Genomic DNA, 26,939 nt, shown 5'->3' with positions numbered 1-26,939 from the left:
CACTGGCCCTTATTTTTCTTCCATGCCAGCAAGTTTGAGGCCAGACAGCTATTTTATAAACACAGAGCTGAGGATACACACTCCTGTAACACACCCGCAGCTCCCTGCTTTTGGAGCTTGTCTGTGACGTTGTGAACACACCAGCCGTATATTATATTTACATCATTGCATTTGGATCAGTCATTGGTCTGGTAAGGCTGCAAAACACACACACACGCACACAAATGCACACACACACACACACACACACACACACACACACACACACACACACACACACAGAAAACTTTTAGCATTTTTACACTTAAAAAAAAACACTTAATATGATATAAGCTGTTTTGCTTATAGGGACCAAACCATGTCCCCACTCGGACAAGGATTTCGGATATTTTTGTCAATTTATGTCATAGTATGACAGTCTGGATTAAGTTATTTAAAAACTGCTCTTAAAATGCAATTCATGCAATGCATACAACAACTTTGATAAGCAAGTTTAATTTTTGATATAAAACATGTATAAAATGTGCATTGAATTTAAAAAAGAAAATAATGTTAATGATAATGATAAGATGGAATGGAAATGGCAAACTCAATTGAGGCGGACACATTCTTGATCCGATGAAAAGACTTGCGCAAAAACATTTACAGAATAAATCCCTTTGATGCACAACAAACTCAACTGTGGATTTGATTGGATAACTGGACTAACCAAGTGACCAATCACATCACAGCATCTCAATTGTTGGTTTGGTAATTCTGAAATGCCTGAGACAAAGTCTGTGATCAGAATGATTTGGTATAATTCCCTCCAGAAGCGTCTCACATGATGCGTTCACAAACGCCAGCATCCGACGCAAGATATTTACAATGTAGGAAAAAAGAGACACAGCAGATTCCCCAATTGCAGCAACCTCCATTTTTATTACAGATACTCACGCTAATTTCCCAGGAAGTGCAGATTTTTTAATGAACATATGGGATGGAAACGCTGCTTTATTTGCAAATGTTTGATGCGATATTGCAACTTTGCACGCAAGTTAAATTCACAAATTTGGATGGAAACATAGCTCTCGTTGTGCTACTTCCCACTATATTATTGATCGATCGGTGTGTCTCAAACTGCTGACACACACACCATCATTTCCTGACTGTAAAGCTTCATCTGACCTCCGGATGCTGACCCTGTCAGAGTGAGCCTCTAGAGATGAGCACAGGAGGGAATCCAGTCCCAATCAATCGGGCCGATTTAAAGAGCGAGACCCAGCGAGTGAGCCCTGAACAGAAAGAGCTGGATTACTGCAGTCCACCAGACTCACACATCGTCTGCGCGCGCGATCCAGTGTGTCCTGATGTTATGAAGGCTGTGAGCGTCAGCAAACTGTGATCTGTCATAGCATGCACAAACCTGTCTCCCATTCACAGCTAATCACGCTATATTGCTAGGTAAACACTACCAGACTTTTTGAAGAGGAAGACAAACAAATGCTCAAACACACTCACATTAACCGTCTCCTCTTTCAGGTCTCAAGGGCTCTTTGCAGAGAATGCAGCTGGAGTATGTAGACGTGGTGTTCGCCAACCGGCCCGACAGCAACACACCGATGGAGGGTGAGTTTGGCCGGATATACACTAATGTTCACAAGTTTGGGGTCAGTAAGTATAGCAAGCTGGGTGGGGGCGAGAGCCTTGGGAACAGAGCGAGAGAGATTTAAAAAATGTCACATTTACTTAGGGCTGTGCAATTCATTGAATTTCGGCTCCCAAAGATCACCAACATAGTACAATCAAGTAAAACCTATTATTTTGCCGCCATGTTCTGTTGTGCAAGAACACTCTTATTTTGTCTTGTGTTCAGAATGACACGCGCACATCCGCCCCTCCCGAAGCCATAACCTCTCTCAGCTTGAATGTTTAAACTGATGAGACTTAAAAAGAAGTGAAAATGATCAGCTTTAGTTACGATGCAATGCTGGCCCGATTGTGCAAGTGACAATAACGTCATGTCCCGACTCCTAAACGCGAGAGTGTAGTGTCGACGCTTGCCTTGTGCAACCCATTCTGAGAGACGGAGAGAGAGAAGACGCGGCGCCGCTGAACACTCACGCGGTTTGTGAAATTGCGTCTTGGAGAAAGTTTCTGTGGATTAATTTAGGCTTCTCATACAATCTACTTGCTAAAGTGAATCAATGTTTGCGGGGGAATTTCCCGCATTATAAGTGGTAGACCTGCGGGAATTATTACGTTTATTGAAGTATTATCTGTTATATTATTTATTTTAATAGTTCAAAAAGTTTTTTTGAGAATTGTTGAAAGGTGTCTTTAATAAATGCAACACATTCCCAAAGTCATGTGAAATAATCGTGTTACATAATCGTGATTTCAATACTGACCAAAATAATCGTGATTATGATTTTTTCCATAATCGAGCAGCCTTACATTTGCTTATACGCATTTATTTGATAAAAAATATAGAAAAAACAGTAATATTCTGAAATATTATTACAATTTAAAATAACTATTTTTTTTCAATTTGAATATATTTAAAAATGTGATCTATTCATGGAATGGCAAATATGAATTTTCAGCATTCTTTAGTTTCATGACATGCATTAAGATACATTTCTGATTATTATAAATGTTGAAAACAGTTGTACTTCTTCTTATTTTTGTGGAATCTGAGATACATTTTTCCCAAAATTATTTGATGAATAGAATGTTTAAAAGCATTTAATTGAAATCCAAATCTACTGTATATCTCACTTTTGATCCATTCAATGTATCCTTTCTTATTAAAAGTATTAATTAGGCAAGGCAAGTTTATTTATATAGCACATTTCATACACAGTGGTAATTCAAAGTGCTTTACATAGAATAAATTAAAATAATTACATAAATAATCAAATAAATAAGAATAATTATAACATTAATTAGAAAAAATCTTGCTTACCCCAAACTTTTGAACGGCAGTGAATGAAAATCATTGCATTAATTGACTTGTTCGGGGTACATCTTGAAGACTTTAGTAGACTTTGGTAAAAAATTGTACCTTATACCTTCACCAAAGCACTTTGGGATACTCTCTAGAAAAGTGCTGTGAAGTTAGCAATGACAATACTGCATCAAAAGCCAGAGATGTACAAAAGAATGAGTGTTGGTGTCCTGCAGACACATCCATCTGAGGTCTAAGTGCTCTGAAATATGCATTCATGATAACAGGGTTATGATTAAGTGCAGTCCCCGGGGTGCCATTCTCAATAACCAGACTTCTTACTTCTACACGAGGAACGCAATGCAGCCAGCAAGCCACCAAACTGCTGTTCAAGCTCTGTGCTGCCCAAAGCCTCAAGTGCAGTCAGCCTGAAAATCCAATCTACTGTTTAATAATGTGCTTTTGGCACAAACCACAGAATAGCGAAGTCTCTTGAACAGTATAAACCGGTTACAAAATATGAGGCGTACAGAGAGAAACCAGTGATTTGGAGAAAATGTGCATTAAAACGAGTACCTGCTGCCGATGCCGCTTTTAAAACAGTGTTTTATTCTCAGAAGAGCAAAATAAAGAGATGGAAGATATTTGACCTTCATAAGGAAATGACTAGCTGATTTTCTCTTTTGTTTATCCATCGTATTATCTACAGACATATGCCAAAAGCCTAAATGCATAAGGAGAAGAGAGAAGAACAGATAGTAGTAGAGGAAGATGGAGAACATGAATGATAGAAGGAGATTGATCGGCTTCAAAGTTGTTTTTCTTCTGAAGGTCAGAAACAGAAGCGAATGTACTGCACATGCATACTTGATACGTGTGCATTCTTGCTTTACTGTGGCAGTAACAGCAGTTTTATAATTGTACTAAAGAGAAAATTGACTGAAGAATTGGAAGAAACTAACCCGCCTACAGCACCCCTAGTGATAATGCGCAACGCATAGCCTATAACTGGGATGAGAATGCAGTATCTTATGAATTTAATTGATCCTGCATAGCTTGAAGCATTTGTTTCTCGTACTTTCAGAAAGTTTCATGCCTTAGAGACAACCATGGAGGGATTCAAGACAATTTCTGATCTCTCAGGATGGTGCTAATTAGTATAAAGCATGTTAAAGTGCTAGGCAAGCTGTTTTTAGCCCTTTGCTTAATGTCTCTACTATCTGGCAGATATCACTGAAATGGGTGTCCTGAGAAATCGCAACGTCAGGGGTTCAAACTCCTGGAGGGCCACTGTCCTGTAGAGTTTTGCTCCAACTTGCATCAAAAACACACATGTCTGGATGTTTCTAGTATGCAAGACCTCGATTAGCTGGTTCAGGAGTGGAAGTAGGGATGCACGATAAATCGTCCTCCATAACGGTATCAGCCGATTCATGCTTAAAGGATAATTCCGGTATTTAACACCTTGAGTCTATATTGTAGTTTGTTTTGGATGAACAAGAGTGGTAGACAACATTTTTTTGACAATGGTTCCTCTCTCGAGTTTTTGACTATAAAAGAATTGGCCATGGACCCATTTAACATTGGAGTCAATGTGCATGTCCGAAAATGTCATTAAAACAGCCTTTAACATTATTTTTCAAAACTGTGCTACTCACCGAGTGATTGGTGATGTTAGTTGATGTTCCAGAAACAAAAAGTGTTGCGAAATACAGTTTCTGTCGTGTTTTATTCGTCATTTTGTAAAATCCCATTGAATTCTGTTGAAGGACTGAGTGCTCGTTAATATAAATGCGCTAACGGAAACGGAAAGGGGGCTGTTTACATTTGGTCGATGTAATCTATTTGCTCGCTTCCGTTTCTCATAAGGCTAGCGAGCAGAGCTCTTTACCGCAGTTTTTGACCGCACAAATTCTAACCATATTGAAAGACGTGACCACTGACCAGTGCAATATGAAGTTGAACTCGACTGTGACCGTGAGTGTCCCGCGAGACATAAACATCGGTTATCGCCATCAAGTGGTCGGGAGTGTGCTAACGCTTCAGATTCAAATATTGAGCGGAAGTTACACGGTTGTGAAGAGTCTGAAAAAATAGTTCCACTATAGCAAAATAAACGGATTGGAATCATATATTGCGACGATATATTGTTTATAATCAACGAACACCACTAACCACTCGGTGAGTTTAACAATTTTGTAAACGAACATTATTGGCTGTTTTAATGACATTTTCGGACATGACCATTGACTCCAATGTTAAATGGGTCCATGGCCAATTCTTTTATAGTCAAAAACTCTACAATATAGACTCAAGGTGTTAAATACCGGAATTATCCTTTAATGTTATTGTCATCGGCCTAATAAGACAATTTGGTCAATATTATAGCCAATATTAAAGCTAATAGATGAATTATTTCCTTCAGCTGAGACACTTCAGATGCTCACGGTTCGCCATGATGGATTTGAACTGCTTTAAATATGATTGGAATCACTTCAAAAAAGTGCAACGTGCAGTTCAAGTCTGTCATATAGGCTACATAAAATTATAATGAGAACATTATAATTGTGTGCTTGGGACATGACTTTTAATGGTGAAACTTGTAATCAGGCTCTCAAAAATTATATAATTTTTTTATTTACATTTATCGGCCAATATATCGATAATCGGCTTTCAAATATCGGTATCGACCAATATTTTCATAGCGGTTCATCCCTAGTTGGAACTATGTGAAAACCTTAAACTCTGTAAATTGCAGGGAAGCATTAGCTTATACATAAAGTAGCAAAGTAAGCAAAACGGCTTAAATCGCTTAGAGCACAGTTTAGAGCTAGAAATTAGAGATTTTTTATATCCACCCTCTTTTTGTAAGCTCAATCAATATTCTCTTGGGCGAGGGGGATCAGTATGCCCTTCTGGTAAAGCATGTACCGCTCAGAGCTGTTCTGTTGTGTAGCGTTTAGGGCTTAGTAATATTTCAAAGCTCTGCGCCAGATCCCAAGGTCACCCTGACTCAGCCAACACTTTCAGACTTCTCTACTTTAACAAGCTTTTCAGCTCTCTCTTGACAGCCTGCTACTCTTGATTGATGTTAATTTAACTTGCATTTACTGGTTTTATATCATCCTCTGTCTAGCACAATAAAATGTATTTGTTACAAAATCAGTTAATTTATGAAAAATGTCATTACCTTACCAATGCAGTTCGCTCTGTGAGTTGAGTCTGTCTAGGACCCCAAATTGATTCCATTGGCTGAAATTAACACTAGAGACTAAAATAATGATTACAGGGGCATTAATAAAGACATTTCATGCAGTTCCTTGCACAATACTGTGTTATGACCTCAAAACATTTATACCATAGTGCATGATTTGAAAACTAATAAGTTTTGATGTTTGCATCACATAAACAGCTCCCTAGTAAACTTCTTTGGTAGCTCACCTGGTACAGCAATACACTTAGCAAGCTAAAATGACATGGATGCTTCAGCAAGTGTTTTTCTCACATTTGCTTTTGTTAGGTTTAATGTAGGTAGTCTGTTATTTTCAAATATGATTGAAAATTTTCACAATATGTACAACAATCACCTTAATAAAACATTGCCAGATTCACGTTCATCAGAAAACTGAAAGTGCTTTTACCGCCGCTCACTGGGCGACTGAAGCTAGAGGGTGCAGTCTTTAGTGTCCTTGTTAGTTTAGCGTCCACCTCCCATGCTGGAAACGCCAGTTCGAATCCCGCTCGAAGTAGAACCGGAGGAGTTATGTTGGTGCCGTGACCCGGATGGGAGTTAGGTTAAGGGGGATGAGCGTAACTGAGGCCAGCAAGTAAAACCTCACTCCCCCAGCCTCAAGAGAAGTGACTGACAAAAGTCTGTGTCCTTGTTTGTAGAAGTAGAACCGGAGGGGTTACATTGGTGCCGTGACCCGGATGGGACGGTTTAGGGGGGTGAGTGTAACAGAGGCCAGCTAGTAAAACCTCACTCCCCCTGGCCTCAAGAGTCACACAAGTGACTGATGCTAAAGGCTTTGTCCTTGTTAGTGAGCCTGTACACCGCTCATGCCAGAAACGCCAGTTCGAATACCGCTCGAAGTAGAACTGGAGGAGTTACGTTGGTGCCGTGACCCGGATGGGACGGTTTAGTGGGGTGAGTGTAACAGAGGACAGATAGTAAAACCTCACTCCCCTGGCTGTGTCCTTGTTAGTGAGCTTACCATGCAAAAAAAGCCGGTTCGAATCCTGCTCGGAGTGGGGGTTACACAAGAAGATTACTCATAAACGTCATATAATTTTGCAGCAATGTTTTTCCAATGAGCCTGTGTTGCTTAATCATCTATGCTTCTTATCTGTAAGCATGGGCTAGACGTTGCCACCTCTCTCTCACTGTCTGTCTCATAGACATGGGCAGGCAGATCGCTATGCAGTGCTTTTCTGCTGCATCGATGCGTAAAGTGTCCAGAGTTTGGTGCTCATCACTGTGTGCAGTGCATATTAAAGTTCCTCAGTGGCTCTGCAGTCCCCTGCTTTCTCGCTTTTTGTCAGCATGAAGGGTAAAAGCTGAAGGGAATATAAAGTTACACTGCACTTCAGCATTCTTTTATTCCTCACGAGTCCGCTTATTGAATTGAGTGAAACTACACAAAAGTACGTCAAGCCGAACTTAATGAACCCAAGCTGATACACAGTGAATGAAAATATATTGCACCATACCAGATTATGTTTCTGAATATAGCAGAAAAGGTCTGAACTGTCATCAGAACGTATGTAACAGGAGGACATCGAGTTCAACACTTTTCACACATTTAGCTAATTTACACCAAATCTGACATTTATGACTAATGACCAGTGGAACTATTGTAGTTTATTGTTTTATCTTCATAACAGTCTGATTTGTTTTTACTTGTTCTGGCTTTTCAACATTAACTAAAAAAAAATAAAGATTAAATTATCATAATATAATATAAAAGCCCTTTTATAATATAATATAAAAGTACTTTAGCATACTTAAAAAAAAGAAATACTTAAGAAAATAATATATTTTAAAAGAATATACTTAGGTGAGAACTGAATGCTGGTCCAATATTTTGTGGACACTTAGTTTACAATAGAATACATGTTAAAAGCATTCAGATTAACTTTTACGTTTTTTTTTCTTTCTTTTTTTTCATAAATAGAACTTAGTTACTTTTATTGTTTTTGAATTACTGACAAGCATTTATGATAAACTAAAATATATTTCAACGTAATTTTTACTGAACCTTGTATGTAATATATTTGTAATGGTCTTGTTCAGTTTTGGTTTAATTTCAGTTTCGTTTTGCTAGCTGGTTTCATTAGTGACTGATTACGTTCACCTGTGGTTCAGTTCCTTTATTAACTGTATTTAAGCCTTTAAGTTTCCTCAGTCCTTTGTCCAGTATCATTTGTGTTTGAGTGATAATGTTAAATGAGTTGAAATGAGATTTCTATATAGTCCTACGTGTTATCAAGTAAAGGCTTTGTTATTACCTGTCTTGTGATCATTGCTTTGAACTTGACATAATTACAAATGTGTAATTACAATATTTTAAATAAAGAAGCAATTTAGCACATTTAAATGTAAAATTGTATAACAATGCACTACTGTTTAGATTATAATCAAGTACTTTAATATGTGTGTCAACATCAAAATAAGTGTACTTAAAAATTGCATATTTTTTAAAAGTGCAACTAAACATATACCGTAATGCATGCACTCTCGTTATGTACACTTATGTGGCCTTTTATTTAATTGATATTATATTATTTGCAAGTATTTTTATTTTTTTATATACATGTAAGATTTGAAGTACACTACAAGTGCACTTTTAATCGATTACATTCACAAGAGTGCTAACAGAATTGGATGTTTGTCTCCACAGAGATTGTAAGAGCCATGACCTACGTGATAAACCAGGGCATGTCCATGTACTGGGGAACCTCACGATGGACAGCTATGGAAATAATGGTAAGTAACATTTTTCTTGACCTCAGTTGTTATGATACACTTCAGCAGAATTAAGTGCATCACTTGCATGTCACGACAGAATTGCTGATCATTGACTTGCTTTAGGCTTGAGTTCTGGAGCAAACACTGTGTTTGCTGGAACAACAGCCTCAGCTCCTCTAGTGTATATTGGCCAGATCACATATTTTTAGCCCTGTGACTGAAGTCAGTGGTGTGTCAGTACTGTATGTTGCTGTAATTGCAGTTTAGCACAAATCAAGTTGGCACAAACTGATATGTTGTAATTAAGCACTGACATTATCAATTCATGGGCGATAAATGTAGGCTTGATCCGAGTTTTTACAAAGAGGACGCGCACTGATGACCTGTAATTTGTGTGACTGTGATAATAGCATGTTCTAGTGTCACGCCAGATCTATCCCACGTAAACACACCCCTGTGACTGGAGCATGTGTTCGTAGCCTGAAATTATACCAAGGAGCCAATCAGTTATGGGATATTACTATACACGATATTGGAGAAAAAGAATAGTTGTCACACTTTTTACTATAGTAAATATTTCCCAGTGTTAGTTTACTTTTGAAAGTTAACTTCTACCTTAAAGACTACAGAAAAATTATTATATATATATATATATATATATAATTAATATATTATATTATACAACAGTAGTGAAGTTTTATATTACATTTTAGACTGAATAATAGAAACTGGTGTTTGAAACCAACATGATTTGAGAAAACTGTCATTTTTGTAACTAGGTTTGTTACTGACTAGCCTCAGGCATCACTATATAATGAGAATAAAAGTATTTTAAATCATTTCCAGCATGTAATATCTGTAATATCTGCTTCTTCTGATGGTCCAGAAAAGACATTATGAAAGCACTTGGAGATGGAGATGGAAATGTATGAAGTGTAGCTATTCCAGAGATGTATTCATATATGAGTAAATCTGTGTGTTTCTAGGAGGCGTACTCTGTGGCGAGGCAGTTTAACCTGATTCCTCCAGTGTGTGAGCAAGCGGAGTATCATCTCTTCCAGAGGGAGAAGGTCGAGGTTCAGTTGCCGGAGCTCTACCATAAGATAGGCAGGTGTCAATCAATCATCATTTACTCACTGAATCCTGACTGTCCTGCAGCTACGGCTCATCTTGATTCTCTGTGTGACTGTAGGTGTGGGCGCCATGACATGGTCTCCTTTGGCCTGTGGGATCATCACCGGAAAGTATGAAAATGGTATCCCAGAATCCTCTAGGGCATCTATGAAGGTACTAATTTAATCCTAATTTGCTAGAAATGTGACCCTGGATCACAAAACCTGTCATAAGTCACACGGGTATATCTGTGGCAATAGCCAACAATACATTGTATGGGTCAAAATTATAGATTTTTCTTTTATGCCAAAAATCATTTGGATATTAAGTAAAGATCATGTTCCATGAAGATATTTAGTAAATTTCCTACCGTAAATATATAAAACATGTATTTTTGTGAGTGAATGCAGCACAATCGTGAACATAAATGCACAACTTTAAAGGAGATTTTCTCAATGTTTTGATTTTTTTTTGCATCCTCAGATTCCAGATTTTCAATAGTTGTGTCTCGACCAAATATTGTCCTATCATAACAAACCATACATCAATGGAGAGATTATTTATTCAGCTTTCAGATGATGTATACATCTCAATTTCAGAAAATTGACCCATGTGACTGGTTTTGTGGTCCAGGGTCACATATACAATGACAAATCAAGTGGTTATTTTGTGCCATGCTTCTTCTTACCCGACTGTACTCGTCTACTTCTCGTTTCGTCTTGAAGTCGTACCAGTGGCTGAAAGACAAGATAGTGAGTGAGGATGGACGAAAGCAGCAGGCGAAGCTGAAAGAACTCGGTCACATTGCTGAGAAGCTTGGCTGTACTTTGCCTCAGCTGGCCGTAGGTAAGACTGCTCACATCAACACTTCAAACACAACCAGTCGTCTTACTTCCCATTAGTGAGGTGGACAAAGTACACAACTTCCTTACTTGAGTAAAAGTACAGATACTACTGGTCAAATATTACTCCGTTACAAGTAAAAGTTGTAAAGACCGATGTTTACTTAAGTAAAAGTACAGAAGTACTAATTTTTAAACGTACTTAAGTATAAAAGTAAATGTCAATGCATTGTTTTATTATCGTTGCATTGTTGCATGTAATCGCCAATTTACAGTACCTTATGCCTCTGAATCTCTGCCTGCATATCAATATCACATGTATTTCTAGAACAGTTCCAGTCGTGGGATTGAATAAGTCACTCGATAACGTCCACAATGGTTTCTGACACCCAAATGGCTTTTCCCAGTTTTTTGGCTTTTAGTATGAATATGTTAGCCTTGTTATCTATAAGCTGTGCTCCAAAACAATGACAAAATTCGCATTTATAAGACCAAACCCAACATTGCAAATTAAAATCATGTTGATGTCAGAATCCAATGTCAGATTGACGTTAATCTCCAACGTTGGACAGACGTTGTATTGTGGTTGAAAATCGGTTGACGTCAGAAACCAACATCAGTCGAGTTCTGACCAACCAGACTTTTATTTCCAACCAAAATGCAACCCAAATCATCCCTGACGTTACTACTGTCTACTCAAGGACCTTGACAGAAATGTAGCGGAGTAAAAAGTACGATATTTGTCTTTCAAATGTAGTGAAGTTAAAGTAAAAGTTTCCAGAAAAAATAATGCTCAAGTAAAGTACAGATACTCCAAAAGTGTACTTAAGTACAGTACTCAAGTAAATGTACTTTGTTACTGTCCACCTCTATGTCAACAAATCTGCTGAGAAGATTGTGTTGAAGGCTTTTGTTGTTCTCCAGCCTGGTGTCTGCGGAACGAGGGAGTGAGTTCAGTCCTGTTAGGAACCTCAAATGCAGAGCAGTTAACTGAAAACCTGGGAGCCATACAGGTGAGATCCCGGCCGTTTACAGCTGGTGTTAAGATGTGTTTTGGTCGATCGGATCACAAGTAGACGAGGGAGACACATTCCCACTTACACCTGGTGTTTTAATCCGTCTCTTCTGTCCACTTTCAGCCACTTCTGTCCTGATTTCTTCAAGTGCAGGGTCTATGGGCGGGTTAGGGTTAGGGTTTTTTTTTTTTTTTAGATCTTTCAATCTAATGGACAAAATAAAGGCTGGTTCACACGGCAGGATAATTAGGCCGATATTTAGCCCCGATTCGCCCCTTCCGACAATCTTAAGGACGCTTCGATTATCGTAAAATAATCTGATCAGATATTCCTGCCGTGTGTGGTGTGTTAAGATTGCTCTCGTCTGCTCGGAAGGACGTCGGGACCGCTCTGATCTCAAATCGGGGATATCCAACATGTTGGATTTTTTTGGCCCGATTTCTCCTCGTGTGTGGTGTCCCCCGGGGACAAACGAGAGCCTGTGGACTGTGGCGTGTAGCCAATCAGAAAGCGAGGGGGCGAGGAAGCACCGGGAAACAAAATCAAAACAGCCGGTGGTATGGCGCACCAGAAAGTCCGGTGGACGTCGGAGAAGGAGGATAAAGTTGTTGTTTTTTCCGGTTAAAAACAAACTACAAACTATCGCCACTGCATCCTCTTTGTCCGCCATGATTGTTTACTCTGAAGTCACGTTTGATCTCGAGGGATTTTGCGAGATTTCCCGTCTGACCTGGGAATGCTCGGGAGTCAAATCGGTTTGTGTGTGATGTGTTGATTTTGCCGTGTGGTTGCGCACCACACACTGTACGACCAAAACTGTTAGACCCGTGATTTTTTTATTGTGTATCACAGGTTTGGAAAATTGGCCGACAATTTTAAAATTGTCCCGTGTCAACCAGGCTTAAGCTGACGCAATTTACATATCAACTAGATATCTAGAAATGATGTTCAGGTCGGGCTCGGTCACATCAGCACGATAAGGCATTGAACATTTTAAATTTAAAACAGATTATTATGTAGGTAGCCATTAGCCAATGTGCCTGATGCTTTCACTTGATGCAAACATTCATTTTTGTGAATAAAACACATGTACAATTTTACCCTAACATCCGTCTTCCTGTGTGCGGAAATTAATAATAATGTACGTAAATTAAACGTAATGTGCGCGCGCCTGTGTTAAGTGCACTTGTTGCTCCGTGCGCGCTGATGCGCTTGTCCTGTTGACATTTCCAAATGCCTTCCTACAGTTGCTTAATAAAAGCGGGCTTTCCAGACAAACAAACGTACGTGTCATTAATTACACTACGAAAGCAATGTGTTTTCGACTCCCTCTGGAAGTGGTCTAAAGTGATCGGATCGACCAAAACTCATCTTAATACCAGGTGTAAACAGCCCTATTGACTTTCTACGCATCTATTAATTTCCAGAAGATTCCTAACTAATTTATGTGCACATGCAGGTACTTCCAAAGATGACATCCCATATAGTTTCAGACATTGATCATATACTTGGGAACAGGCCATACAGTAAGAAGGACTACCGGTCCTAGTGGCTCTGGACACACACTCATGGTGAAGGGAGGTGTGTGTGTGTGTGTAGCAGTGTTCGTGCCCTAGTGGTTCCTGCTCCAAATCTGTTTCCATCATCGGTCTGCCCTCTCTCTGAAGCCTTCGAGTGCCGTCCTCCATAACCTGTACCCGCATCCCGTTTCTGCTGGTGTGCCTTTACACCCGGCGGACACCACAGCGAGAATCCCACGACTGGTAGGAGGAGAGCTTAACACACTTCTGAACATCATAAACACACATGACCCATGCTTGATCTGCTCTCAAAACAATCCGCCACTGGGACACCTGGAGGAACTAGCACACGGTGGAGGAACAGCGCATGTCGCCCTCTTGTGTTCAAATACAGCAACTGCAAACAGAGCTCGGACTCGTGGAACAATGTGCATCCGTAAAGATTCGAGCTGTTTTGCCTGTGCAGGAATGCCTGTATGATATATTATGAGGGATATTTTAATAGAGAATATGTGTGTTTGCTTCATAATGTGAGCCACGTGTACATGTGGTGGAAAAATAACTCAATGCACACCTCGGACTTTGGAAATTACTTGAATGAGGGTAGCATACGTGATTATTGAACATGCAACTGTATTATAAACCGACCTCAATCCGCACTGCAGTATAATATACAGTATTAAAGTTGATTAGAGTATATTATACCAGCAGCCGAATGCATTCATGGGAATGTTTGATTATAAATGAGTAACTTGATTTTTCGTTTAGTAACTAGGAATTCAAGGGAAACCCTTGTGAAAAAGAAGTGTAATATGTATTAAATATGCACTTGTAGTGTACTTCTCATTTCAATTAAATTAAAGGCCACTTTCAGTTTCTTCACTTAATTGGACTTTTTAAAAGGTTTTACTTTAAAGTATAATTTATATAAGTAGGTTTTGATAATCTTTTGTCATGCTTTAAAGAAGTACACTTATTTTGATGTGTTGACTAACATTCTAAAGCACTTGCTTATAATTATTATTACATTTAAAGTTACTACATTTTAAATGTACTAAATTACAGCTTCATCATTTACAAATGTGCAATTACTAATATAATTAAATTCATGACAAGTTTCAACAGATTTTTTGAACAAAGTATCTTTAAGTTTACCATAAATGCTTATTAAATTCAGCAGTACACTTTAACTATATTTCAAAGACAATAATATAATCAAAAATCTAATATAAAATATTTTTTACACTAGAAAAATATACACTAAAGTTAAGCTATGCATTTATTTAATACATTTTCATTTAATTAAAATGAAATTAACTAATATTTAAGTATTTCCATGATAAGTACTCTTTTTAAAAGTATGCTTTGTCTTTTTCACAAGGGTTTCACAAGTTCACCCTAAAATAAAATACAAATCCTGGCATCATTTACTCCAAACCAAATTTTGGTCCAAACCTTTACTTTATAAAGGTTGAACTTGACTTTATTCCTTTTGTTGGACCCCATTTACTTTCATTGTATGGAAGAAGAAAAAAACTCATAGGTTTGAGTCATCATAAGGGTCAGTGAATAATAACTGTCCCTTTAAGTATCAGGGAGCTCCTGATCTGCATGTCAGCATTAAAATATAATGCAGGTGAATTTGATTGACAGGTGCCTCATGTGTGACTTTATAGCTCTCGCTTGCCCAACTTGAAAGCCATACTTTATCATGCCCTAGATATTTTAAAGACTGACAAGCTGCTTTACCCTGTAGTATTTAACTTCTCAGAGCTTTCAGACTCATTTGAAACCTGATGGATGTCGGCTTTAGAAAACAAGATGGTTCTGTACAGAAACCCATCAAAAACAGTGTTCAAAGCAACACCGTGTGTGTGTGTGTGTGTGTGTAGTGTTACCTTTAGTCTCCCTGCGGAGTGCCTTGATTCTCACCTGCATGAACATTAGGGCTTGCCCATTCTCCCATGGGTCCACGAGTGGAATACTGTGAGATTTTCTCAATTGTAAATGAAGTCTTTTACAAAAAAAACAAAGAAATCACACCATGTGGTGGCTATTGTTTTCTAAAGTTTGTAATGTTGAAATGAGTTGTTGGATACACGGGCTGTTCTGAATCTCTGCATCAGGGTCTTTCCTCATATCATGCATCTCTCCCTGTATGGCAGAAGTGACTTCTGTAAATATAAATATGTAAACAGTTGATAGAGGTAGAATATATGCTTGAAATAAAAACACATAAGGCCAGTAAACCCATGTGTGTTCTTGCTTATTACGAGTGGAATTGCCATCAGAAATAACAATATTTGTGATATACAGTATTTCTTTATTGTGAAATATGTCATATATTCGGTTTTATTCACGATAAAACATGGCTATGACCGCTTCACCCAACGGTTCTATGTATCACTACACAACACCCCTAGCAACCGCTCTTAGCAACGTAAACACATGTTTGATCTCATCGATATTGTTCATTGAAGCTATAACGTTAGTAGAGTATTGTGGGAGATCGAGTAAGCGAGTGTAACTTACCTGCATATATATACAGTAGACATAGCATTTTCCTTCAGGTCAGTCGTATATTCATAATGGGGGGAAAAAACCGTTTGAATGTCCGCTGCGATATCTTGTCCTTTTTTAACAGTTAACGTTAGTTCAGTTGCTGTCAGTGTTGTCTTCCTTCTCCGTGATCACAAGTTTGAGTCTTTTCAATATAAAAGTCTTCTCTACTGACTTACTCACTCATAAAGACAGTCTTTGCCGCCATCTATTGGCGAAATAATGTATGTAACTTCTGTAGCTGTTCACGATCAGGGACTATTTTTTCCAGCGGAAGGAAGGCTTATAGTGATTTTACTTCATGAAAGTTGTATAGATACATATTTTTCGGCTTTAATATGTGTGTTGTGTGCTAAGTTTTATAAAAAGCAATATATAAAATACTCTGCTTTGCATCGTGCCTAACAACGCCCTTCAGCCGTGACTTATTCACGATACACCGAAGCCTCCCGTACCTTATTGCTTACATATGACAAGATATATGAGTAAACAGTCTTTTATTGGTACAAAACAAAAACAAGACCATGAATTTCATGAAGCTTTAACAGATGAAATGATAAACGCCCTCCCGAAAGATAACAAACCTCCTTTAACACATCGCCACACCTCCCTCCCCCCACAATCCTCTCATCTTGTGTGTTCCTCAATCTTCTCCTGTTTTATTTGGAGCCAGTGGACAGCAGGGCGATCAGACCTGAAGAGGCACTGATGGACAGAATGTAGTTCCTGTGACAAACACATGAGGTAAACGTTAACTTCTGAACCGAACGATAGGCTTTAAAAGAGTAAACACTACAGTAAACTTACACTGTTGGATTGAAGTTCTTCAGCAGGAAGAAAGAGGCGATGATGACGAGCATGAGGAAGAGTGTGTTGTTGTAAAAGATGGAGAAAGTTGTGGCCTCGTAATCGGCGACCTCGTTCTTTTTCCAAAGGATCCTGCGGCAAAGTCTCAGTGTTAGGAACAAAGTACTTTCAAACAGTAGACATGTCCTGTGCCATATTTAAGACAATATACTAGAGCTGCACGATCAATCGTTAAAATATCTTGATTCAAACACTAACGCGGATGACAACGGTTCGCCTGTCTCATTAAACTTTTGACAAAATCACACCAGAACATTTAAATCTGTGTTTGCGCTGAGCCAAAGAGAGCAGTTATCATGCACGTATAGGTATGAAACCGCTTCACAAACAGTCTTTTCAACCACAGTATCATTATTTCTGAATTACAAATATTCACATTATCACAGAAGAAGTTCAGATATAAACACTGATGTCTACAGAAGCGATACAAATAGAGTAAATCACCTTTTGAAAGTAACATGGCACTTCAAATAAGGATTATGTTGATTACATTGTTATACCAGTAGGTGGCGACAAGCGACTTAAATGTGTCATTGAATCATTCCCTCAAGAGTTTCGTAAAAAAAACACGGATTCATCCAGTAATTAATCCAGTAAACAAGTGAATCATTTAATCATTCATTCAATCCGAGATTTTTTTTTTTTCAGAGTAATTAAATATAGGGCTGTTAAGCGATTAATCGCATCCAAAATAAAAGTTTGTGTTTACATAATAAATGTGTGTGTACTGTGTATAATTATATATATAAATACATTTATATCTTTATAGAATATATTTAAGAAATATTTGCATGTATATACTGTATATAGATTTATATATAATTTATATTATATATAAATATAAATATTTTATATATAAATAACCAATTTTTCTTAAATGTATACATGCACGTGTGTATTTATATATACAAAATAATTATACACAGTACACACACATTTATTATGTAAAAAGAAACTTTTATTTTGGATGTGATTAATCGTTTCACAGCCCTAATTAAAATTAACATTTAATTAACATGTTGTCAGAATCCCTAATCAATTGCATATTATTTTGCTTATTTGTCAGTTCAGAATCATTATAAACAAAACAAAAAATTGTGATTCTTAATTTATCCAGATTTGTGCAGCTTTATTAAATATTATATAAAAAATTCTATTTGTTTTCGGTAACTTAAAGCTGAAATAAAATATAAATATTACATGAAAAACTACATAAATACTAAATATTACACAAAATTAGAAATGTTGCCTTGGCAGCTAACTGAAATAATTTAAGTACTAAAATAAAACTATACAGAAATATATTTAAAAAATATAACAAAAGCACAACAAAATTACTGAATTAAATTTTGTAAAAAAAATGTAAACATTTTTTAAGTATAGTGTAATACATAAATAATACTAAAATAACACTGATAAATAGGGCTGGGCAAAAATTTGTTTTTTTCGATTAATCGATTTTTAAAATGTGGTCGATTCAAAATCGATTCTCAAAAGGCCAAAAATAGATTTTTTTCCATATTTATTTATACCCATCACCCAAAAGCCTGTATTAGTTTTCCTACAGTGTTCATAGGCTTGCAGTCTCCATTTTACAGCGAATGCTGTGAGATGTTATGTTAGTTTGATCTTAAACATAAAATAACCTGATCCTGATTGATCAAGGCATGCGACTGTTCTGACTTGTCTAATTTTCAGCAATTTTTCATCTTGCATCAAAATCATATCTATTCATTGTATGCATTTGAAGTTGGGTTTTAATGTACCCAAGAGTACCTAAAATAAAACAAGTTTAATATACAGGTTTGTGGCTCTATTTCTTTTTATTAATTAACCACTCGTAAACTTATGTTCACCGTTTAAAAATAAATAAATATAGAATTTGTATTAAATCTATATTCATTGAGTCGAATCGGGAATCGAAATCGAATTTAGAATCGAATTCAGAGCTTGCGAATCGAAATCGAATCGGAACACAGCCCTACTGATAAAAGCAGACTAGCCAATTAGAAGCTGCCATAATTAAGATGGATACCTCTAGGGCTGTAATCTCCCAGTCGATTAGTCGATTGTTGGTCGATACGTTCTGGCTCGACCAAAATTCTGATTGGTCGATTTTTTGGCGCGTTCATTATATCAGTTTTCCCGCGTTCGTTTCATCAGTTTTGCCGCGTTTGTTTCATCAGGTGGAAAGCACTAATTGCTAATGGGGGTGTTTTCAGAGCACCCCTGTTTCACACGCAACAGTCTGTCTTCAGAACACCCCCCTTGTTTTCACTTCTTTTGGATTAGCCCAACCACCGGAGAAGAGAGACAGATTGAAGAAAGTAGGCTACTAGAAGGTTTGCTGAATATTATTTATTTAATTGTGAGAGCGTTTAATTCATAGTCAGTCCTCTTCTACCATGTCAACAAAGACATCGGCAGTGTAGCAGCATTTTTTTTTTTTTTATAGAAAACGGGAAAAAATGATTGTAGTCCAATGCGCTGTGCCACTGTTTGTATTAGTTTTGAGCTTATGCTTTATTTTCAGTTATGCACTTTATTTCGTTTTTGCTCTTGATCTGGTTTGTTTAATAAATATAATTTTTTTTATTAAAATGGACGTGCCTTGTGTTTAAGAGTAAAGCTTTTAAGTTAATAATAGTCTATTCGTGTCTCAGCCGCGAAGCTGCGCTCCTGTGTTCAGCCTGTGTCCGAGCTGCACGGCTGAAATTATAGTGTCTGTCAGTTATTATAATACATATGATAAAAACAATTGCCTAAATTATGTTGCATATTCCTCAAAAGTTATTGTGATGATATCACTAGTTGACAACAGTACTATTTTGGGAAATCATAGGCTATGATATTGCGCAGGTGCACGTGATGCAACGCTGTCAGAGCCGACAGACTGGTGTGTCAGACTCATTTCAGTGCAAAATAATTAGGTCAAAAACGATTTAATATACTGCAAATAGCCTACTATTTTTTATGTTTATTTATAATTCATTTAGGCGGAAATCAAGGCTACCAAGTACTGCGCACAGTGCACAGCTAATTCATTTAACTTTTTTTTTCCTAACGTCATTTTTAGTCGAACATTTCAGGACTTCAGTCGACCAAGATTTCCTTTGGTTGATTACAGCCCTAGATACCTCTCGTCCTTCTCTTTGCGGGACATCTTGCGGTTGTCTGCCTCGGAGAGCTTGCGAGTCACTTCTTTAGACACGGCATCTTCTCGCTTCTGAGCAACCCTGAAAGTAAAGCAGTGGATCACTTCAGTCTAATGAACTAGTAACGTTGACACAACCCAAAAAGATTGAGAAAAGAAAAGAGATTAGTATTCTTACTTGTGCTTGAGGACGAATTTGACGTTCTTGTAAGCAAAGGCCACCAGGTAAGTGCTGACCAGCGTCATGACTGCATACAACACTGCAGACTGGACCAGGTCCATGTGCCAGATCCTCCAGAACAGCCCTGAGACGACATGACACACATGCAGGAGTTATGATGCATCACAACCCATACGGAAATGTAATATATGACATATATGTCGCTATATCGCTAGTGACACCGTCATATTTGCTAAATATAAGACAATATATTGCTATCACATATATACACATATCTCTACATACATGCTGATATAGGTTTTTAACATATATACATTTTCCATATTAAATGAGCATATTGGGTATTGACATATATTAATATTATATAAATATTATTTATATAATACTGTATGTTTTGGCCATATATGTCACCGATATGTTTAATTTATAATATATGCCAAACTATTTACTATTTATTTCAAGTCTACAGATCAAGTCTACATATCCACATTTCATTTCAATTTCTCTTTTTTTCGAATCTTTTATAAATAAATTTTATTATTTATTATTATTATTTGACATCATCTTGACCAGCTCATAAAAACAAAACAAATACTACACAAATTCTATTTGAAAACTGATAATTATATTAGGGCTGTAACGATTAATCGCGATTAATCGAAATCCAAAATAAAAGTTTGTGTTTACATAATATATGTGTGTGTATTGTGTATAATTATTTTGTATATATAAATACACACACATGCATGTATATATCTGAGAAATATTTGCATTTATATACTGCATATATATTTTTATATGATTTATATTATATATAAATATAACTATTTTATATATAAATAACACATTTTTATTAAATATATACATGCATGTGTGTGTATTTATATATACAAAATAATTATACACAACACACACACATATATTATGTAAACACAAACTTTTATTTTGCGATTAATCGTTACACACCTAAATTATATGCGTGACATTTATATATAAAATATATAAATATGGGCTGGTTTTATATGTCAATTGTTCCATTTTCTAATAGGTTTTATATATGGGCATATATATTTAATACATATATTACATTTCCGTATGGGAATAACAGTGGCCATCAATCATCAGAGACCATTAGTACGTTAGTCTAAGGAAAGACCGCAGATAAAGTATTACAGAAAAGCTTTACGTGAGAATCTATAGCACACTCATTAGAATTGAATACTTTTAGGTAGTTTAGGTTTAGGTTTAGCTCAATGTTTAGACTCGACCAGATGAGGAACTTACAGATGGGGATTGCGGACACGATCAGCGCATTGCCGTAGAATAGCGCTGTGGATTTGGCCGACAGGTTCCTGCTGAAGTCCTGCAGGAGAAGGTCCTCCTCCGACTGCTGTTTGCTGGCGCTTTTAGGAGCCATGTCTCCGGTCTGTACACTGCTCGGATCCTGGGCTTGGGTGAAAAGAGACAGACACGTATGTGATCCGAATGGATGAAGCGCTTACGCCGCGTCAGCACAAACAGTGACGTAGAAAGGACGCGCGCAGAACTCAAGGAGACTCGCTCGCGCTGAGATGCTGCCTTCTAGTGTCCGGGAGGGTCTCGCGCATTTAAAGGGACAGTCCGCTAAAAGAAAAGTCATTATTTTACCAAGTGTGCCGCACAAGTCTGGAAAAGTGAAGCTAAAACAATTATATCGCCTCCAGATGGCTGAATGCACCGCGCTCTCTCCATGTAATCTAAATGGGACTTGAGGCAAACTAAACAACCAAATTATTTACACTGCAACAATTTTTTCCCAAATATGTTTCTGTCATTTAAGGTAGTTATCACGCTTATGTAAGTTCAAGTGTTCGTTTAAAAAAAATAAGAAAGTTTGGTTTTGGGAGTGTGGCGTAATGATTGACAGCTGTGATTGGCAGTTTCTCTGAACAAAGTAGTCACTGAGGCACTAACGGACTTTTTTTCGGAAGGAGATTGGAGCTTTAACTGTATATAATGTTTGTATACATTTCCATAACTGTTTATTTCACACTTACATAATGAGTATTTCTGCAGTAAACTGTACCAACCGACCAGAGTCTGCATGTCAGCGCCATATTGGGACATTAGTGGCTTTTCTACAATGGAAGAGAGCAAAGGTGCGTCGTCCATCTTTTTTTTCTATGTTATTTACTCACCGACTGTCATGTTGTTTAAAAAAATGTATATTGTTATATATATATATATATATATATATATATATATATATATATATATATATATATATATATATATATATATATATATATATATATATATCTTGCCCCCCCCCCCACACACACACACACACACACACACACACACACACAACAACAAAAAACACCATGAGTATTATAATGACATGATATTATGCTTTTTTAAATGTTGAAGATGTCTGCAGAAAAGGGGAATCATATCTGATTTATTAAATCCTAGAGACGTTTGTTCTATACAAAATATCTGCACCACTAGATGGAGACAAATAGCCTATTAAAATGTATGTAAAAGTTAAAGAAAGTTTTCTATAACTGTGGCTAATGCTATGCACTTCCTTTTCTATCTATCTATCTATCTATCTATCTATCTATCTATCTATCTATCTATCTATCTATCTATCTATCTATCTATCTATCTATCTATCTACTATCTAATTTTTATTTTTGGTGTGAAAGGGCCTATACATTTGCAAGAAATATGATTTTTTTTGTTATTAAAAAACAAACAAGCAAGCCCAGCCCGGGTGAGGAAAAGTAACACAAAAGTAACGAAACTTATTACTTTCCATAAAGGTAATGCAATTAGTTTTTTGGGGAGTAACGCAATATTGTAACGCGTTACTTGTAAAAGTAACTTTCCCCAACGCTGCGCCCAACCAGCATTAAATGTTTGAGAAAAGCAGATTGCTGACATTATAACTCTCTGAAGTGCAGTTTGGGACAGATACAGTTTTTATGACCATTGAACAAAGAACAAAGGAGCTGGTGAAATTACACTCTTCTACCACCACGCCACTTTTGATAACTCCTCATTACCTCGTTTCGGACAACTTTGAGCTTGGGGTGGAAAGGCAGAAGCACAGACGATGATAAGAAATTTACTGTGGTCATACCGGAGAGAAAGAAATGAGAATGAAAGTGAATAGAGAACTATCTGGCAGTCATTGGTTGAAGATGATAAAGGAAAGCAGAAAGCACTAGAGCAAAGTTCAGGTAAACGCGTCCTGGGTTTCCCTGGTCAATAAAGGGCAGCTATGGCATGGGTGTAGTGTAGACCTCAGGGTTTGTTTCTTTATTTAACATCAGAGTGACTGACAGCACAGTCATGGCAGCTGGTTTGATCACATTTGCGCCTCTTTCTGGAAAATGGGTGGATCTGTTTAACGGCAGCCAGAAATGCATGTGACGGTGCTTTGACCTGAAAGCACACAACTGTACGAGGTTGCATATGATTACAGTGATGACAACGTTGTGTATTTTGTCTTGCTTATTGTTCCTCTTGCCCTTTTTAGATCTAGGGCGTGTGTTTAAAACTCGTTGCAGGATTTTTAAAAGCTAGAGCCAAATGTAAAAACAAAAAAACAAAAAAACATGACTGTCAAGTCAAGTCACCTCTATTTATATAGAGCTTTATACAATACAGATTGCTTCAGAGCAGCTGTACAGGAATAAACAGTACAATAATGATTCAGTGGTGCAAACAGAGTTCAATCTGCTGTAAAGCAGCTCTAAAAAAACGATAGTAAACAGTCATTATTCAGGAGAAATCAGTTCATTCAGTTCAATATCTGTGTAAAGATCATCAATTATTAAATGAGTTCAATTCATCAATAAAAAAGCTCATCGTCAGCTCAGGTCAGGTCTCATCCAATAGTGTCAGTACAGTCAAATTGCTGAATATGCGTGTAATAACACTAAGGAAGATATTTTAAAGAATGTTTCAGTTTTGAGGGGACTATTGACTTCCATAGTATGTAAAAATAAATGCTATGGAAGTCGATGGTGCCCCAAAATATTCTTCTAAATATCTTTCTTTGTGTTTAGCAGAACAAAGACATTTTTACAGGTTTGGAAGAACTTGATGGTGAGTAAATGTTCATTTTTGGGTGAACTATCCCTTTAACTAACACCTTTAAAGATACAATATGTAATCTTTTTTCGCCGCTAGGGGTCGTTAACCTCTTATGATAACAAAGGCTTACGTTGATGACGCAAAATTTCCTGCGGAATGATGGAACTTGTCGTCAAGCTGATGGATCTAATAATGTTTATGGATGAGTGAATACATTGATGTTTTTATCGTGACTGTATAAAGCAGCGAGCGATTGCTAATGAGAGACAGATATCAGCGCCACAATCGAGTCCCGTGGATAAAAAGGAATAAGGACATTTCATTCTGCCGAACTACCGCAAGTGCTGAATTAATACTCACACAGGACAGTTTATTAGACGAATGAAACTTGTGAGGTAACGCAGCGCTGTCTCACTCGCTCTACACTATCTCACTAAACTGCATTCGAGTGTGTTAAAGTTATAATGTTATTCTGTGTGTTAGTTTGTCTGTATGAGACTAGCAGTAAACTAGACCAACATTAGAATAACATACGGATCATATTCTAACATTTCATCATGTTGAGCTATAACATTGATTAGTTTTATGTAAATTTACTCACCTGTCTAATAAAGTACATGTAAGAGCGGTGTCTCTGTCGAGTCGAAGTTAGTCACGGACGCTAGCTCTCGGCGTCTCGAAAACGCCACGCTGATATTGATCCTCGTGTTAGTTCTCCTTTTGTCACAAAGTCTGCTTGCCATCAATGCCATGGTCCATAATGTTTGAACGAAACAACAACAGCGTGAGCGCGCCGCTAAACGTACCGCAGCTGTCCACGTCTGTCGCCACGGTTACTACGGCAGTACGAGCGGAAACCATGGATAACGCGGATATTACGTCATTGACAGGCGACAAGTGACCGGGGAGTCCAGGACGGCCAATTATTTAAAATTTAAAAATCTTTGGGAACTTTTGGGATATTGTACAACTGCAGGGAATATATCACACTGTGCAAGTGATTTTTGGATATTTTATTACAACATTCTTACATATTGTACCTTTAATTTATTTTCTATAGATGAAATATGACGAGGAAGGACTTCAGTATCCCTCCTTGCCAAACATGTGTTTATACTCGAGATACGGTATCTGAGAATAGTGCTGTTCTGTGTCTGTTTGCCTATATGACAGAAAGCCATTGGTTTCGAAGTGAGGTAATCTATTTCCTCAATTTAAATCAGTTTGTGTGTGTTTTACAATACAAGATTGTTTAATAAGTTGCTAAGGTGTTGTGAGTGATTGTGTGTAGCTATGCAGTTGAGAGGTTGTTCAAGGTGGTAACTGTTTGTTCGCCTGTTTTATCATCAAATCGCCTATAATAAAGCACACCTATTATCAAGAAATGGCAGATTTTAAGGTAGGCTATCATCATGCATGTCCGTTGCACAAACAGTGTGAGTTACGAAGTTTAATATTTAGCTAAGTTTACTTAGTGGGGTTTGTCTCAATATGAACATTAGTAACGGATGCTTGCCTTAAAAAACACCACTTAAAGGATTAGTTCACTTTTAAAAAAACTTTTGCTGATAATTTACTCACCCCGATGTCATCCAAGATGTCCATGTCTTTATTTCTTCAGTCGAAAAGAAATGAAGGTTTTTGATGAAAACATTTCTCCATATAATGGACTTCACTGGCGACCAAACGGTTCAAGGTCCAGATGACAGTGTCAGCGCCGCTTCAACGGGCTTTAAACGACACCAGACGATGAATACGGGTCTTATCTAGCGAAACCATCGTCATTTCAAAAATAAATAAAAAAGTTTAAGTTTTATAAGCACAAGTGCTCGCCTTGCTCTGTTCTGTGATGCGCGTGTCGTGACGTCACGTAATACACAATTACGTTGTAAAGGTCACGCTTCTATGAAAAGTAAAACATTTCTGTCCTGACGAAAATGTTCTTTTAGGCTTTTTAATATTTCAACACCCAGGATACACACACGAGATGGGCATTTTAAACGATAATCTGACACAAAGACATTTGAATATGTGTGTATGGTCCTCCTTCCGCACATTTGTAAACACTGACTCGTCAAGCGTGACCTTTTCAACGTAATTGCGTATTACATGACGTCACGAACGCGCATCACAGAACAGAGCAAGGCGAGCGTTTGTGCTTATAAAACTTAAACTTTTTTATTTATTTTTTAAATGACCAATCGTTTCGCTAGATAAGACCCGTATTCATCGTCTGGTGTCGTTTAAAGCCCGTTGAAGCGGCGCTGACACTGTCATCTGGACCTTGACCCGTTTGGTCGCCAGTGAAGTACATTATATGGAGAAATGTGTTCATCAAAAACCTTAATTTCTTTTCGACTGAAGAAAGAAAGACATGGACATCTTGGATGACATCGGGGTGAGTAAATTATCAGCAAAAGTTTTTTTTAAAGTGAACTAATCCTTTAATAAGCAATTATTATTATGATGTTAGCTAATGTGTTGCTTAAGGAGTGTGTCCTGTAATGGAAGTCTATACTAAATTAGAGTCTGAAAAGGCTTTTTTGTTTGTAATCGGGGTCATAATGCTGTTCAAAAGCACAGAGCACATGTTTAGCCTGAGGCCAAAGGCTTGAGGGTCACAGCGACCTGCCAAGGCCGCTTGCAAAAGCAAACAACCAAAAAAGAGGGAAAGAAAAACTCAAGACGTTGACATTTTGGCAAG

At 37.4% G+C, this 26,939-nt stretch overlaps 3 protein-coding genes across 6 annotated transcripts in view; 2 read left to right on the top strand and 1 right to left on the bottom strand.

Moving 5' to 3' along the window:
* kcnab1a (potassium voltage-gated channel subfamily A regulatory beta subunit 1a) overlaps positions 1-15,634 on the top strand; it is a 146,908-nt gene extending 131,274 nt beyond the window's left edge. For all 4 annotated transcript variants that reach the window (XM_079621619.1, XM_079621620.1, XM_079621621.1 and 1 more), the window contains 7 exons: positions 1,522-1,608; positions 8,830-8,915; positions 9,884-10,004; positions 10,090-10,184; positions 10,736-10,856; positions 11,777-11,865; positions 13,328-15,634. In XM_079621619.1, coding sequence (XP_079477745.1) covers positions 1,522-1,608; positions 8,830-8,915; positions 9,884-10,004; positions 10,090-10,184; positions 10,736-10,856; positions 11,777-11,865; positions 13,328-13,417 — 689 coding nt within the window. In that variant the 3' untranslated portion in view covers positions 13,418-15,634. The remainder of the gene's footprint in view (positions 1-1,521; positions 1,609-8,829; positions 8,916-9,883; positions 10,005-10,089; positions 10,185-10,735; positions 10,857-11,776; positions 11,866-13,327) is intronic.
* A 795-nt stretch (positions 15,635-16,429) lies between these two features.
* On the bottom strand, positions 16,430-21,871 carry ssr3 (signal sequence receptor, gamma). Its single transcript, XM_079621623.1, has 5 exons — positions 21,434-21,871; positions 20,147-20,273; positions 19,952-20,050; positions 16,755-16,886; positions 16,430-16,673 (listed from the first exon to the last, which is right to left on the bottom strand). The coding sequence occupies exons 1-5, from the start codon at positions 21,564-21,566 to the stop codon at positions 16,607-16,609; spliced, it is 558 nt and encodes a 185-aa protein (XP_079477749.1). The 5' UTR covers positions 21,567-21,871; the 3' UTR covers positions 16,430-16,606.
* Positions 21,817-26,939, top strand: part of tiparp (TCDD-inducible poly(ADP-ribose) polymerase) — a 48,181-nt gene continuing 43,058 nt past the window's right edge. Inside the window, exons 1-2 of the mRNA XM_079621615.1 lie at positions 21,817-21,968; positions 22,205-22,287. The gene's annotated coding sequence lies outside the window, so the exon portion shown is untranslated. The remainder of the gene's footprint in view (positions 21,969-22,204; positions 22,288-26,939) is intronic.

Source organism: Phoxinus phoxinus (assembly GCF_949152265.1).
Source record: "Phoxinus phoxinus genome assembly, chromosome: 8".
Lineage (NCBI taxonomy): Eukaryota > Metazoa > Chordata > Actinopteri > Cypriniformes > Leuciscidae > Phoxinus > Phoxinus phoxinus.
This window is presented reverse-complemented; position numbering and strand designations above follow the sequence as displayed.

What these genes read in the sequence shown, in the direction of transcription:
- ssr3 (XM_079621623.1), bottom strand. Translation starts at nt 21,566, where the DNA reads ATGGCTCCTAAAAGCGCCAGCAAACAGCAGTCGGAGGAGGACCTTCTC. An exon ending in AAATTCGTCCTCAAGCACAA is followed by an intron (nt 20,051 to 20,146) that starts GTAAGAATACTA and finishes CTTTACTTTCAG; the next exon opens with GGTTGCTCAGAAGCGAGAAG. An exon ending in CGCAAAGAGAAGGACGAGAG is followed by an intron (nt 16,887 to 19,951) that starts GTATCTAGGGCT and finishes ACTTTGCCGCAG; the next exon opens with GATCCTTTGGAAAAAGAACG.